This window comes from Hypanus sabinus, chromosome 4, assembly GCF_030144855.1.
Source record: "Hypanus sabinus isolate sHypSab1 chromosome 4, sHypSab1.hap1, whole genome shotgun sequence".
Taxonomy (NCBI): domain Eukaryota; kingdom Metazoa; phylum Chordata; class Chondrichthyes; order Myliobatiformes; family Dasyatidae; genus Hypanus; species Hypanus sabinus.
The window spans coordinates 112,938,141-112,955,018 of record NC_082709.1 but is presented as its reverse complement, the minus strand read 5'-3'; the positions used below and the strand labels follow the sequence as shown (position 1 = coordinate 112,955,018).

At 41.2% G+C, this 16,878-nt stretch overlaps 1 protein-coding gene across 2 annotated transcripts in view; it reads left to right on the top strand.

Annotated features, from left to right (window-relative positions):
* The window catches only part of LOC132393110 (integrator complex subunit 6-like), a 129,732-nt gene that overhangs the window by 38,275 nt on the left and 74,579 nt on the right, over nt 1-16,878 (top strand). For both annotated transcript variants that reach the window (XR_009511752.1, XM_059967922.1), the window contains exon 4: nt 9,339-9,428. Coding sequence is in view for 1 of the 2 variants with exons in the window: in XM_059967922.1 (XP_059823905.1) it covers nt 9,339-9,428 (90 nt within the window). In the remaining variant the exon portion in view is untranslated. The remainder of the gene's footprint in view (nt 1-9,338; nt 9,429-16,878) is intronic.

The window sequence follows — 16,878 nt, the reverse complement described above, 5'->3', positions numbered from 1 at the left end:
GTCCTAAGATCTTTCATAATAATGTTTTATTGTAATTCATTCCAGTGTAACAGTCGTGAGCTTTATCATAACATGACCACTAATACTGCCAATTGAAGGCATTTTTAGGTATCAATATGCCAGCTAGTTTAAAAAAAAGTACCAACAATGTAGATAGCAGTGTTTAGTATTTCCATTAGATTAACTGTTCCCTTAACTTCGAAGTACACTGTTTCAACGCTTTTGTCGCAAAATAGCTTAATAATGTGGCATTTGCACAGAAGTTTTTATTCTGTTTGCTCTCTTTCCTGGCTACTGTAAGTTCAGCTCATTTTGTTAAATCATTTCCTGTTTCAATGTTTTTCTGTGAATTTCTCTGTAACGTCACCTTAAAGGGAAAATTATAATGTCTGGTTGGATTATTTGAAGATGGATTTTTCTGAACAATTTTTTTGGTTCTTGAAGACACCAAGAGACTATTGATACTAGAATCTGAGCAAGGACTTAAATGCTGGAAAAATACTGGTCAGATGGCATTTGGATGCAAAGGGATTGTCAGGATTTTGGATTGAGACCCCGCATCAGGGCTGAGTGTAGGGGGAAGATGTCCAGTCTGTGGACGTGAGAAGGAAGGGTGAGACCATCTGGTAAATGGATAGAAACATGGGTGGGAGGGGGAGAGGGGAAATTAGACCGTATGGAGGAGGGTAGGGACAGACTGAAAGTCATGGAAGAAACCTGTGACTCCAAAAGGTTGGGTATTTCTTTGCTTCCACAGAACAGTTTTGACCTGCTGAATTCCAACAGTTTATTTTAGCTTTAATTCTTTATGCCTTAAAGGGGGGGGGGGGGGGAGCCTCCATTAGCAAAGGAAATTTACTTTCTTATTTGATACTTAGGCTTTGCATTCTTACTGACAAAGTTGGTAATTTTTTGCAAGTAGGGGAATTAAGGGTTATAGGAAAAATTCAGGTAGGTGGAGATGAATCCATGGTCAGATCAGCCATGATCTTATTGAATGGTGGAACAGGCTCAACGTGCCAGGTGGCCTACTCCTGCTCCAATTTCTTATGTTCCTATGTTTCCCAGAGAAATTCAAGTAAACCAACATGGGATATTCTGCCTTTTGGCTGGTTTGTTGGGCCATGATATTAACTCTAGGTCCAGGTTGTGGTGTAAGAACATGGTTCATAGTGTCATTTGGGTGTGCAGTCAAGTTTGAGGTCCAGAGTGTGTGGGTTGGAATGGTGAGTATCAGGGTCTGGAGTGCTGTTATATATCCTGCTCTCTTTATGCTTATTGGTTTATTATACTACTCTGTAACATCTTTTTATAGTGAAATGTAAGTGTGTTGGATGTTACTCCTATTTAATACCCAATGGTTTGCAAATTTTGCTAATCAAGTACTACCAAAGTTGCATTAGTGTAGGTTTATCAGAATTTAATTGTATTTGTGTATAAACATAAAGTATAATCTGCATGTCTTGAAAATTAGGGCACTTTTTTTTTCAGTAACCCAATATTCCCAGTAAAAACAGATTTCATAACCCTGTTATACCAGTCAGGGGCACTTTGCAAATAAAAAGTTACTTGTCCATACTAAATCCCTACAAACAGTGAAATTATAGTCCATTTTGAATAGGTTGGCTGGTGGCGCAGTGATATCAGCGCCGGACTTCCGGAATGGAGGTTCCCGGGTTCGAATCTAGTCGGGCCGTTCCCAAGTACACTTTCCATCTGTGCCAGGTTGGGTGTTGAGCTCACAACTTGACCTTGTAAAATAAAGAAAAATACTGCGAAATGTGCGAGGAGTGGCGCGCCACACAGTCTCTTGTTCCGCGCCTTATAAACATGAAAATGCCCGATGCTGGCCTCTCGGGCCTGAGTCGATGTCATCATTAGCATTTGAATGTGAAATAAGGGTTAAGTATTGTTTTAAGGTAACTGAAAAATTCTGCCTCTTTTAATGATAATGCTGTGGGACCTTTTGTTGGCAGATGTGACTACAGATGGGTCCTAGGTTCATGTGAACCCAGATTTTGTGTTCATATTTTGAAAGTGGGACTTAAGATGAAAATGCTACCAGCTAAGTTGCAGCTGATACCAAGGGTCCAGTTGGACTTGCAGCCAAAATATAAAGAAGCCATGTCCATTGAGACTGTCAAGAAGGACAGGCCTAGACCAATATTAGGATGAGTTAAGGTGTAACATGGGCCCAAACTCAGAGTGATGAATACAGGACTGAAAATATTTTATTTGAATGCATGGAGTATATGGAATAAAGTAGATGGTTTTGTAGTGCAGTTGGAGTTTGACAGGTATGATCTGTGCATCACTGAGTCATGGCTAAAAGAAGATCATTGATGGGAGCTTAATATCCACCTTGAATTGAAAAGATAGACAGGTAGTCAGAGGGGGTGGGCTGGCTGTGGTTTAAAAAAAACATAATTAAATCCTTGGGTGCTGTAAGATCAGAAAATGTAGAATCCTTGTGGCTAGAGGTAAGAAACTGCAAGGTTTTTTTTTAAAAACTCCCTTGATGGGAGTTACAATACTGTGCATGTGTATAAAGCTCAGGTGCGAAAGACTTGCACAGTACTGTAGTAATTTATGTATTGCACTGTACTGCTGCAGCAGAAATAATGGCATGAAAGTGATGATGAACCTGATTCTGATAAGAATCTGTATTGTGGGTTGAGAGTGGGAAGCGGGCAGGGAGAGGGGAGGGAGTGGGAAACACCAGAGAGGCATTCTGTAATGATCAGTAAACCAGTTAATTGGAATCAGAAGACCTTGCCTGGTATCTTAGAGCTGAGTATATTTGCATCGCACCACCCACTGCCCCAGCACTCCTTGTCTGCCACCTGACCCACACCCTCCCATTCCCAACAGCCTTTGCTCTCACCAGATTTACAGACTTGCTGTGTACTCCATATTAACAGATGCAGTACTGTGCAACAGTCTTGGGCACCCTTTTTTTTATTTATATATAATATATGCCAAAGACTTTTGCATGGTACTGTATATACAAGCCTTCAAATAGTTATCAGGATGTTAGGTGTAAATTTCAATAGGAGATGGAAAAGGCATGTTAAAAAGTGTAATTTTGCAATAGTCATGGAGGTTTTCAGTATGCAGTTAGATTGGAAAAATCCAGTTGGTGCTGTATCCCAAGAGGGAATTTATAGAATGCCTATGAGATGGCTTTTTAGTTCCCACTAGGGTAATAGCAATTCTGGATTGGGTGTTGTGTAGTGACCCAGATTTGATTAGGGAGCTTAAGTTAAAGGAACTCTTTAAGAGGCAGTGATCATAATATGATAGAATTTACCCTGCAGTTTGAGAAGGAAAAGCTAAAATAGGATGTATCGGTAATACAGTGGAATAAAGGGAATCAGAGGCATAACAAGGAGCTGGCCAAAGTTGATTGGAAGGGGATACTAGCAGAGATGATGACAGAACAATGACTCAAGTTTCTGGGAGTAATTGGGAAGACACAGTAAAGATTCATCCAAAGAATGAGGTATTCTTAAGGGAGGGTGAGGCCATTGAGACTGACGAGGGAAGTCAAAGACAGTTTTAAAGAAGGAAAGGCATAATGTCAGCAAAAATTAGTGGGAAGTTAGAGGATTGGGAAGTTTTAAAAAAAAAACCACCAGAAAGCAACTTTAAAAAAAAGCCATGGAGAGAGAAGATGAAATATGAAGGTAAGAAAACCAATAATATAAAAAAGGATACTAAATGTATTTATAGCTTAGAGTAAAAGAGTAAAAAAAAATGACGTGGATATTGACACTGGAAACATAGTAATGGAGGATAAAGAAATGGCAGATAAGCTGACTGTGTTTTGCGTCAGTCTTCGCTATGGAAGACACTAGTAGTATGCCAGAAATTTGAGAATGTCATGGGGCAGAAATGACTGTTGTTGCATTACTTAGGATAAGGTGCTTAGGAAGCCAAAAGATCTGTAGGTAGACTACACTGCAGGGTTCTGAAAGAAGGAGTTGAAAAGATAGTGGAGTCATTAGTAATGATCTTTCCAGAATTACTAGATTCTGGAATGGTTCCGGAGGACTGGAAAATTGCAAATTTTTAAGAAGGTAGGGAGGCAGAAGAAAGGCAATTATAGGCTAGTTAGCCAGACTTCAATGGTTGAGAAGATGTCGGAGTCTATTATTAAGGCTGAGGTTTCAGGGTACTTGGCACATGATAAACCAGGCCAAAGTCAACATGTTTTCCTTGAGGAGAAATCTTGCCTGACAAATCAGTTGGGAATTCTGAGGAACTAACAGGCTGGATAGATAAAGGAGATCAGTGGATGTTGCATATTTGGATTTTCAGATGTCTTTCGACAAGGTGCTACACATGAGGTTGCTTAACAAGATAGCCTATGGTATTACAGGAAAGACGGTAGCTGAGGTTGCTTAACAAGATAGCCTATGGTATTACAGGAAAGACGGTAGCTGAGGTTGCTTAACAAGATAGCCTATGGTATTACGGGAAAGACATTAGCATGGATAAAAGCTTGGCAGACTGACAAGAGGCAAAGAATGGGAATAAAGGGGGCCTTTTCTGATTGGCTGCTAGTGACTAGTGGCGTTCTGCACTAGTTGAGACCACTTCTTTTCACATAATATTGTCAATGATTGGATGAAACAATTGATGGCTTGGTTGCCAAGTTTGCAGATGATGTGAAGATAGTTGGAAGGGTAGGTAGTGTTGAGGAAGCAGTATTTCTGTGGAAAGTCTTGGACAAATTGGAAGAACAGACAAAGAAGTGACAGATGCAATATAGTGTAGAGAAGTGCATGGTCATGTAATTTGGAAGAAGGAATAAAGGTATTCACTATTTTCTAAATGGTGAGGATATTTAAATTTCCACAAAAGGTCCTTGTGCAGAATTCCTGAAAGGTTAATTTGCAGGTTGAGTTGGTGGCAAGGAAGGCAAATACAATGTTAGCATTCATTTCAAGAGGACTAGAATGCAAAAGGCAGGATGTAATGCTAAGGATTTCTAAGACACTGGTCAGGCTGCACTTGCAGTATTGTAGTTTTGCGTCTCTTACCTAAGAAACATTGTGTTGGCATTGGAGGGAGTCCAGAGGAGGCTCACAAGATTGATCCCAGGAATTAAAGGGTTAACATACGAGTGTTTGATGGTTCTGGGCCTGTCCTTGCTGGAGTTTAGAAGAATGATTTGGTGGGGGGGGGGGGGGGGGGTGTTGGGATCTATTTGAAATATATTGAAAGTCCAAGATAGTGGATGTGGAGAGGATGTTTCCTAAAGTGGGAGAGTCTAGGATTTGAGGGCATATCCTCAATTTAGAGCAGGGGTTTCCAACCTTTTTTATGCCATGGACCAATATTATTAAGCAAGGGGTCTGTGGACATCCATTTAGAACAAAGATGAGAAGGAATTACTTTAGCCAGAGGTTGATGAATCAGTGGAAATCATTTTCATAGACAGCTGTGCAGGCCAGGTGATTGGGTATATTTAAGACAGGGAGATGGGCTCTTGATTAATCAGAGCATGAAAGGTTTAGGGAAGAAGGTGTGAGAATGGGGTTGAGAGGGCTAATAAATTAGCTGCAATGGAATGGAGCAGACTTGATGGGCCAAATGCTCCTTGGTTTTGTGGTTTAAACTGAGGAGAGCATTAGAAAACACTTCAGTTTAATTTCTTGACAGGATTGAAATTGAGGATTCCAAATTTGTGTGAACTGATGTTTATTGTATCAATTGTTGCTACTTCTGCTCATGTTTTGGCCTGGTAACCATTATAAGAATTGACAGGATCATAAACACAAATTTCAATATGTATTTTGCAGTGTTTTTAGGCAGTTTTCATCTAAGCTTCAGAGTTGATATGATCCATTTCTAAATTTGTGAATAAGTGTCATCAGCATGAAATATTACTGATAGGTCTCAAGCTTTCGGTTGTGAGCAAGTTTTTGGCAGCTACAGATCACGCAGGCTTATGATGGCTGTGTAATCCTCTGAAGCTGGTTTCCATTGTATTCTTCATACATAGGAGATTAGGGCTTCAGAATTTGAAAACAATTATAGTTCCAGTGACCAGATAATTTGTGGCTTTTGTTGTACTGAGGGTTATTTTTGGACATGGCAAAATAATTTGCCTGCTTCTCATAGTTTTGCTTTTGTTTCTGCTGGTTAGTCAATAAATTTTGGCATGATGGAATGTTTCCTAGCTGAATGTAAATTGTTATGGTCTTGGATTTGTTTTAACACTTAGTACGAAGAAGATATTGACCAGATTTTCCCTCACACTTATTGGTAGATTTATTTTGACGTCCTGGTTAAATTTGAACAGCTGATGTGAGGGGAAGTACTTGTATGGGATTTTTCAATTGCTACTACATAGATTTTGCTGCATATTTGTATAACTTCTATCACAAATCTCACCCTGTTCACAATTAAAGAAATAAGTGCCTTCATCTATTACAACGTGCACACACAAGTGCTGGAGGAACTCGGGTAGCATCTATGGAAATGAATAATCAGTCAATGTTTCATGCCGAGACCCTTCTTCAAGACTGGAAAGGAAGGGGGAAGATGCCAGAATAAAATGGGGGGGAGGGGAAGGAGGACTAGCTCGAAGGTGATAGAGGAGGTCAGGTGGGTAGGAAAGGTAAAGGATTGGAGAGGAAGGAATCTGATAGGAATGGAGAGTGGACAATAGGATAAAGGAAGGGAGGAGTCGTCTCAGGTGAAGTGAAGAGTTAAGAGGCCAGAGAATAGAAGAAGAGGGGATAGAAGGAATACATTTTACTGGAAGGAGAAATCAATGTTCGTGCCATCAGGTTGGAGGCTGCACAGACAGAATATAAAGTGTTGCCTCAACCCGAGGGTGGCCTCAGAGTGGCACAAGAGGCTGTGGACTGACCTGTTGGAACTGGAATGGGAATTGAAATATTTGGTCGTTGGAAAGTTCCACTTTAGGCAGATGGAGCGGAGGTGTTTGAAGAAACTCTCCCCCAGTTTACAACAGGTCACACCAATGTAGAGGAGGCCGCCTCAAGAGCACAGGAAACGGATGATCCAAGTTGACTTGCACATGAAGTGTTGCCTCATCTGGAAGGACTTTTTGGGCCCTGAATTGAGATGGAGGAGGTGAATTGACAGGTGTTACACTTTGGCAGTTTGCAGGGATAAGTGCCAGGAAGGAGATTAGTGGGGAAGCATGAATTGACAAGGGATTCATGGAAGATGGCAGAGGGGGAGGTGAAAATGTGTCTGGTGGTAGGATCCCTTTGGTGGAAGTTGTGGAGAATGATGCGTTTGGATGTGGAGGCTGGTGTGGTGGTAGGTAAGGTGAGGAGGAAATCTATCCCTATTAAGGCATTGAGAAGATGGGATGAGTGTGGGTGTTCAGGAAATGATGTGGATGAGGGCAGCATCAATAGTAGAGGAAGGGAAACCCTGTCCTTTGAAGGAGGATATCTCTGATGTTCTGGAAAAGAATGTCATATCTTGGGAACCGAGGTGGTGGAGAAAAGGGAATAGCATTTTTAAAGAAGTCAGGAAGTGGAATAGTCAAGATAACAGTGGCAATCGGCAGGTTTATCAAAAGTATTGGTTGACAGTTTGTCTCTAGAGATGGGAACAGAGATCAAGAAAGGGGGGAGGGGAAGTGTCAGAAATAGGCAAAGTGAACTTAAGGGCAGGGTGCAAATTAGAAGTAAAGTTGATGAAATTGACTAGCTCAGCATGGGTGCATGCAGCAGCACCAGTGCAGTTGTCAATGTAGTGGAGACGAAGAGTTAGGGAGCATAACCAGGGAAGGCTTGGAACATAGACTGTTCTGCATAGCCAGCGAAGAGGCAGACATAGCTGGGGGCCCATTAAGGGCTACCCCTCGAGTCTGGAGAAAGTGGGAGGAGCCAAAGAAAAAATTAAGGGCGAGGACCAGTTCTGCCAGATGGTGGTGGAGGGGAACTGGTTGGTTTTTATCGAGAAAGATGTGGAGAGCTTGTCGGCCTTCTTGATTGGGTATATAAATGTATTGGGACTGAACATCCATGGTGAAAATGAGACGTTCAGGACCAGGTGTTAAAAGTTATAATGAGATCTAGAGCAGGAGAATGTCATGAGTTTAGGGTAGAAGGGTCTGAACCAAGGGGGATAGAATGGAGTTGAGTTATGAGGATGTGAGTTCAATGGAGTAGGAGCAAGCAGGGACAATGAGCCTACCCAGATAGTCAGGTTTGTAGGAGGTAGAAGCGAGCAGTGCAGGGAAAGAACTGAATTTGGTGTTGGAGACAGTTTTCTAATGGTCTGTAATGTTTTCAATGGATTGGTATGAGGAGGTGTCTGACAGTTGCCACCTGGCTTCAGTAAGGTGGAGGACAGTCTGCCCTACTACAACAGCAATGCCTTTGTGGGTTTGATGTTAAGGTTGGGATTGGTGCAGAGACTGGAGGGCAGTGCATTTAAAGGAGGTAAGGTTTGCAGAGAGTGCAGAGCCCGAATCTAATTTCCTTGATGTTTATAATATTCAACAAATAATTATATGTCAAATTTATATCTAGAAGTTGGAGTTCATTCATTTTTGGTATATTAATGTGGTGGTGTTAGCTAATGCCAAATCAGATGGCATCCATAAGTATTATAAATTTGCATTTGTGCAGTGGGGTGCTGTTATGCATGTGCTAATAAATGTGAAGAGGTGGCACTGAAGAGCTCTTGATGGCCAGGGAAGGTAGAAGAAAATTATTTTGGAGACGTGGGATGGGAGGAACAGGTATGACTGCATGAGTATCCATTTGCTGCCCCTTCTCCCCAGGAAAGAAGCTCCACGAACCAGACCATCTTTTCCCCATGTCTTTGATAATCCTGAGTCAAAGCAAGATCTGTTTGTAGATGCCAATATGTAACTACTTTGATGCTATTGGCTGCTAGCAGTGATAATTGTAGTCCTTTAAAAATGTGATTTATTGTAAACGGCACAGGAATACTTTGAATTGCACCTATTTCATACTTAAAGCATAATTAATGAAGGTTATGGATTATGACCTTCTGAAACAAATTCCATTGATATGTCATCAAGAGAGCAATATGAAAGAGAGCTGAGAGCCTGGTTCGGTTCCAGTAAGGTGAGACCTCAGCAGGAATGGGCACAAACACTTAAGACGTGTATAATGCTGACTGCATGATTTACATGAACTATTTCCAGGCATTTGTCTGAGCTTGTCTTTCCTTGGGATGTGAGCAATGTAAGAATGTTACTGTTTTCTGCTTCCACCTCAATGACTTGCCGGTTTTTGGTAGCAACTGTTATGTTGGTAGGAACATTTAACACAGCTTGTAAATTTTAAAAATAGCATTAATTTGTGTTTCAGGGAAGAAATCCTTTCTTTCTGGAGCCGTCAATCATCATCACAATTACTGATGGAAATAAGTTGACAAACAATAGTGGTATACAGGAGGAGGTAAGTTGTGTGTTTTCATCAGTGAACATATCAGTTTAGGTTTATAGACTTTCATCCTATGGCAGATAGGGTTCTTGTTGCTTGAGTGTGATTTAAGATAAATTCAACAAATGGGCTAATTAATTAACTTTTCCACAGTCTCTTTTTCTATGACTTATATCAATTTGTTTAAACCTGTTTTTGAAAAATCTTTGTTTTAAAACTTTAAATACACCTGATACATTTTGTTTTGGAGTTCCTAATTATTAAAGGGCAAGCTTCACTTGGTTTGGGGGTTGGTGGTTAAAAAGTAGTGAAGAATATATACTTGCATACAACAAGGCTGAAAGGAAGGTATAAGTGAGAATGAGGACCAGATCTTGCAAATTGAGAGATAGTGTAAAGAGCAAAAATGTGATTTAACAATGCTAATCAAGGTATTGGAATAGGACATGATACCACAAACTATGAGGCATTGGAATGTTGTTGGCATTTTTCGTCAAGAATGCTTTTGCATTTTTAAGATATTTTCCTTTATCAACTTGTGTATATTGAACAATCTGATCCCCATCTCATTATTGTCTCATAATTAGCCATTTTCTTAATCCTTCAAGTACAATAAATTTGGGATGTTAAAAAATGAAACTCCTTTTTTTTTAAAATCTAGTATTTCTCAGATTGAGTAGTTTTAATCGTTGAGCTTTGCCTTTCAAATTTTCCAATATATCAGCATTCCATTGGATAGTTAATCCATGCTTGAGAGTGGCGAGAAATGGAGGGGCGATCTGTTGGTGGGTGACTAGGAACTGAGGCCATGGCTTTTGGAGTTGGGGAAAATGTTTTTTTTCACGATTGATACTGGAATTTGGGTTGTGGTGTGCTTGATGCTGCAATTGGATGGCACTTAGAAGTCAGGAAATAGTGGTTAACAAGGCAGTGAACCATCAATTAATGCATTTGTACTATCAGCCCTCTCAACTGTATCACCCATTCTGTGTAAACATCTAGTACAGTTGAGAAGACCATAAACACTGTGTGGCAGCTATGCTCAAGATTGGTGATCCTTCCAGAACATGGGAAATTGTATTTGTTTGTCATAAGTCAACTGGAATCACCGGATGTGCGTTTCAAAAAAAAAACTTAATTTTGTTCCATCTCTCTGCATTCAAGCAGCCATGTTTCAATGTCCCCATTTGTTTCCTTTAAAGAAATAAATTTGAGAAGAAGTGTTAGACATTAGGTTTAAAATTATGATACAGTATTTTGGTTATAATAGGTGAATGAAAAACTGATCCAAATTAAGATCCAGTTTTATACTACCATTAAATTCTTTAAAAGCTATATATCCATAAATGAGTTACTGCAGATGCTGGAAATCTCAAGTAACTCACAGTACTGGATGAACTCAGCAGGTCAGGCAGCATCTATGAAGGGGAATAAACAGTTTGGGCTGAGACAGTTTGGTAGTACTGGAAAGGAAGGAGGTCGAGCCAGAATGACGTGTGGGGAGGGGGGGTGGGGAGGAGTGCATGCTTGAGTACAATAGGTGACACCAGGTGAGGGGATGTTAAGTGAGTGGGGGATAGGGGAGAAAATGAGCAGTGAGGTAGTAGGTCGAGGAGGTAAATTGCTGAAGTAGGAATCTGATATGAGAAGAGAGTGGGCCTTGGGGTGGGGCGGAGGGGACGAGGAGAGGCACCAGAGGGAGGTGATTGGCAGTTAAGGAGAAAAAGGGTGATAGGGGTACCAGATGGGGAATGGAAAAATAGAGAAGGGAATGAAGGAGAAATTACCACAAGGTGGAGAAATTCATGTTCATGGCATCAGGGTGGATGTTACCCTGACGGAATGAGGTGTTGCTCTTCCAACCTGAGTGTGAACTGATCTTGGTAGTAGAGGAGGCCATGGACCAACATGTTGGAATGGGAATGAGAAGTCAAATTTAAATAAGTGGCCACTGGGAAATCCTGTCTTTTGTGGTAGATGGAGCAAAGATGGTTGACGAAGTGGTGTCCCCAACGTACATCAAGTCTCGGCGATGTTGAGGAGGCCATACCAGGATCACAGAATACAATAGGTGATTGAAACAACCCCTCCCCTCACCTGGAAGGGCTGTTTGGATCCTGAAAGGTTGTAAGGGAAGAGGTGTGGTAGCAGGTGTAGCATTGGCCTGTTTGCAGGCATAAGTGCTGGGAGGGATGAGCTGAGAAGGAAATTGCATGAAGAGCAATCCCTCTTACAAAAATTCAGTTTTTACTTTTGACAACAGACATATCCTTCAGTGAACACAGTGGAATAGTGCATAATCATATCTCCTGCCCGCCATTAAATCACTTTACTGGTAATTGGAGGAAGAGAATGGTTTTTCAGTGGATTCACTCAGGCTTCCTTTAAATAATTAACTGGTCTCTTAGAAACTTGGTATTTTTTTCTCTAAGACTTTATTCTGTGGGTTCTGCTGTTTACCTATATCAAGTACCCAAAGAAGTAAAGCATTTTAAAGTAAAAGAATGGGTATTTCTCTCCATCTATTTCTGTGTTGTTTTGTAGGATTATTTGCTCTTGAGATTTACATACCAGTGCTGCAGAAGTTACACAACATATTTTCAAAGCTCTTGTCTCTCCACTGGCTTTTTCTACCATAGATCAAGGTTTTGTGGGTTGCATGTACTATTTGATTCATGTCAGAGTGCTGGAAAGGTTCACACTGCATCTTTATGCAGCTAGCCTTCCCTGCCTTCAACCAAGTTTTGGCCCCTCAGATTAGTTCGGGCTGCTGCTGAAATTGGCCATTCTTAGTTTACCAGCAACCTTCTGCTTGTTCAGGTGGGTGGGGCAGAATGTGAAGTAATTTGCAGTCAGACTGCTAAATAGCTGCTCAACCTGACTCTGCTTTGGACACTTAATTTGGACTGGACATTTATAACTTGATTTTACTGACATGTGGCTGTTTTTTCACTATTTATTGTTGCGTTTGTTATGTTATGATTGCACTTGCCCCTGAGCAATGCTGTCTCATTCTGCCTTGCAGAGCTGATGTATAGTTGGAATGACAAAGTTTTTGAATCTTGAATTGCCATTGATGCAGATCAGTACAAATCAGTTTTTTTCAGAGAAAGAATCTCTCCCTCTGCAAAGTATTGAGAGTAAATAGCAAAACATTTGACAATCAGATCAGATAATTTGGCTTTAGTTACAGATTGAGAACGTTTATTGTGTTGTTTCTTTTCCCTACGTGAGAGTTACTCCCTTTAACAGCAATGCACTTCTATTATGGATCATATTAGCAGGTATTTCCTCTGCCACAAATGGCAAAAAAATTTGGTAATGTTGGCAAGCTATGCGTAGAAAAAGAAAAATATCACTTGTAATTTTCTCAGATGCCTTCAGTTTGTGCAATGTTGGTCCAAATCACTTACAGCAGTATATGCTTCTGTAAGTACCATGCAGAAATCCTTCTGCAAGAAGGCTATAACATTGAAATATGAAGCGAAACATTTTGTTTAGGTTTATAAATAACAGTATTCTTGTATCAATTTTGTCATGACTGTGTAGCAGTACAGGTTTCCCCCACTATTCAAAGGTAGAGCTTTCCTATGAAATGGTTCATAAGCAGGAATGTTGTAAAGAAGCAACTACCACTTATTTATATGGGAAAAATTTGTGCGCATTCGCAGACCCAAAAAATAACCTACCAAATCATGCCAAATAATACATAAAACCTAAAATAACTAACTTTGTAAAAGCAAGAATGATCTGATAAATACACAGCCTATATAAAGTTGGAATACTTTTCTGCAATTATTGCAGCACTGTCCACTGTAGTGAAACCCTCATGCAAGTGCTTTCGGCAGAAAGACTCGGCGCAAGCGCTCTTGGCAGCACTCACGGCAAAAACACATGGCGCAAGTGCTCTCAGCAGAAACACTCTTTCCAGTAACCTTTAAGCTATGAAGCTGTGAAATCATACCAAATAACATAAAAATACACAGCCTATATGAAGTAGAAGTAATGTACGTCCCGTGTAGTTTCACTTACCAGAATCAGGAAGACAGTGAGCACACTGATGATGGTGTTAGGTTGAGTTGTCGGAGGTTGGGGTGGTGGGAGGTAGAGGAGACTGGGGTCTCATCGTCATCTGTTTCCATTCTGTCACCTTCTGTATCTGCCTGCCTCGATGTTGAAAGTCGATGTTTGTCGTCTGCTGTGGCTGATGTGGAAGGCTTGAAAAACGACAGTATGCTTGACTGCTTAGCCTCGCGCATTTTTCTATCATATTGTTCCTTGTAAGCACTCAAACCATCCTGCAAATATGCCCTAAACCTGTGTACCCTTTCAAAATTAAAGTCGTACTTCTCTGTAATCATTGCAGCGTTGTCAATCACAGTGAAAATCTCACGCAATTTCTTCACATTCAGTTCCTGAACGACTTCACTTTTGGGCAGTTTGCTACTGTGTTCGGCTTCAATTGTTATCCTTTCCTCTTCATCAGCTGTTCATCTCTTAGTTTTTGGTCATGGGATGCCAAAAGCTTTTCAACATCATCTTCGTCAACTTCCACAAACCCTTAGCCAAACTCACTATGTCCTTAATTCAATCGCCACAATTGAAACACTTAATTATGTCTAGTTTTACGCTAAGTGTGATACCCGTAACTCGCTCTTTTAGGCTTTTCCGATGCCTTAGAATTCATCACTAATGCGCACAGGCATGTGTTTAAGCAATGCCGGCTAGAATGCAGTTCTGGGGGAGGAGCTTGGCTGCTCGGGTTGTGCGCTGCCTTTTTTTTGTAACGGTGAAAACACCTTCTGTTAGCGAAAATAGTTAACTAATGTAGGTATTTTGTAACAGCTAGGTGTTGTAAAGCGAACGTTTGAAAAACGGGGGACACCTGTACTGCTGAGTAAAATTTATAGGAAATGTGAATTTATCATGTTGAAGCCGCTTAACTTCTTAAAAAGGAAAGGAAGTAGTCAGTCTTTGTTTTACTTGGAATTCCATTTTTTTTCCAGAATGAGTTAAAATTGTGGAGACTGGATTTTGAGGTGTACAGTATGAAGAGAAATGGAGACAGGGCAGTCCCTTGTGGCGCTTCAGTGCCACTCACCACCATCTCAGACAGAGAACTACCCAGTCATACAAGCTGGGTTCTATCTGTCAGGTAGTCAGTAATCCAGGAGATAGTGGATTTGTCTACACCCATCCTTTGCAGCTTCTCACACAGAAGTGGCTGGATTGCATTGAAGGCACTAGAGAAATCAAAATGTGGTTTTTCACAATGCCACCAACATAATCTCGGTGGGAGTGAGCTCTCTGTAAAACAGGTAGATGATGGCACCATCCACTCCTATATGGGGTTGGCAGGCAAACTGTAGAGGGTCCAATGAAGATATCACCCTGCGGCCTGAGGTAAGTCAGGACCAGCTTCTCCAGCACCTTCGCCGGGACCAGATGAGATGTACCCCAGTCTGCTGTGGGAGGAAAGCGAGGAGATTGCTGAGCCTTTGGCAATGATCTTTGCATCATCAATGGGGACGGGAGAGGTTCTGGAGAATTGGAGGGTTGTGGATGTTGTTCCTTTATTCAAGAAAGGGAGTAGAGATAGCCCAGGAAATTATAGACCAGTGAGTCTTTCTTAAGTGGTTGATAAGTTGATGAAGAAGATCCTGAGACAGGATTTATGAATATTTGGAGAGGCATAATATGATTGGGAATAGTCAGCATGGCTTTGTCAGGGGCAGGTCATGCCTTATGAGCCTGATTGAATTTGTTGAGGATGTGACTAAACACATTGATGAAGGAAGAGCAGTAGATGTACTGTATACGGATTTCAGCAAGGCATTTGATAAGGTACCCCATGCAAGGCTTATTGAGAAAGTAAGGAAGCATGGGATCCAAGGGGTCATTGCTTTGTGGATCCAGAACTGGCTTGCCCACAGAAGGCAAAGAGTGGTTGTAGACGGGTCATATTCTGCATGGAGGTCGATGACCAGTGCTGTGCCTCAGGGATCTGTTCTGGGACCCTTACTCTTCATGATTTTTATAAATGACCTGGATGAGGAAGTGGAGGGATGGGTTAGTAAGTTTGCTGATGACAAAGGTTGGAGGTGTTGTGAATAGTGTGGAGGGCTGTCAGAGGTTACAGCGGGACATTGATAGGATGCAAAATTGGGCTGAAAAGTGGCAGATAGAGTTCAACCCAAATAAGTGAGGTGTTTCATTTTGGTAAGTCAAATATGATGGCAGAATATCATATTAATGGTAAGAGGGATCTTGGTGCCAAGTCCATAGGACGCCCAAAGCAGCTGTTCAGGTTGACTCTGTGGTTAAGAAGGCATATGGTGTATTGGCCTTCATTAATTGTGGAATTGAATTTAGGAGCCGAGAGGTAATGTTGCAGCTATATAGGACTCTGGTTAGATCCCACTTGAAGTACTGTGCTTAGTTCTGGTTGCCTCTCTCAGGGAAGGACGTGGAAGCCATAGAAAGGGTGCTGAGGAGATTTACAAGGATGTTTCCTGGATTGGGGAGCATGCCTTATGAGAATAGGTTGTGTGAACTTGGCCTTTTCTCCTTGGAGTGATGGAGGAGGAGAGGTGACCTGACACAGGTATATCAGATAATGAGAGGCATTGATCGTGTGGATAGTCAAGAGGCTTTTTCCCAGGGCTGAAATGGTTGCCACAAAAGGATAGGTTTAAGGTGCTAGGGACTAGGTACAGAGGAGATGTCAGGGGTAAGTTTTTTTTTTAAACACAGAATGGTGAGTGTGTGGAATGGGCTGCCGGCAATGGTGGTGGAGGTGGATACAATAGGGTCTTTTAAGAGACCTTTTAGATAGGTACATGGAGCTTAGTAAAATAGAGGGCTATTGTAATTTCTAAGGTAGGGACGTGTTCGGCACAACTTTGTCAGCCAAAGGACCTGTATTGTGCTGTAGGCTTTCTATGTTTCATCACTTGATATGTGAGGGCATTTGGTCTGTAGTCATCCATTTCAGATGGAGTCACTGCCTTTACAGGAACCAAGGCAGTGGTGTTTAAACACCAAGTCTTGGTGTTTACCCCTTTGTATTAGCTGTTTCTGCTCTGAGGAAACAGTACCCGGCTGTCCACTTGAGCTATGCCTCTTATGTACACCCTACCAAGTCACCCCTCTGGAAGTTATCCAAGAATAAGGTCCAGAGAGCCAGTGAAATGTACATAGCTATGCAAAACCATATTTTACAACAGATAGAGGAGAGGCTAAAAGCCCAGTACAGGTTCCCCCCGCTATCCAAAAGTAGAGCGTTCCTCTGAAACCCTTTGTAAGCAGAAATATCGTAAAGCAAAGAAGCAATTACCATTAATTTATATGAGAAAAACTTTTGAGCGTACTCAGACCCAAAAAATAACCTACCAAATCAAACCAAATAACACAAAACCTAAAATAACACAAACATACAGTAAAAGCAGGAATAATATGATAAATA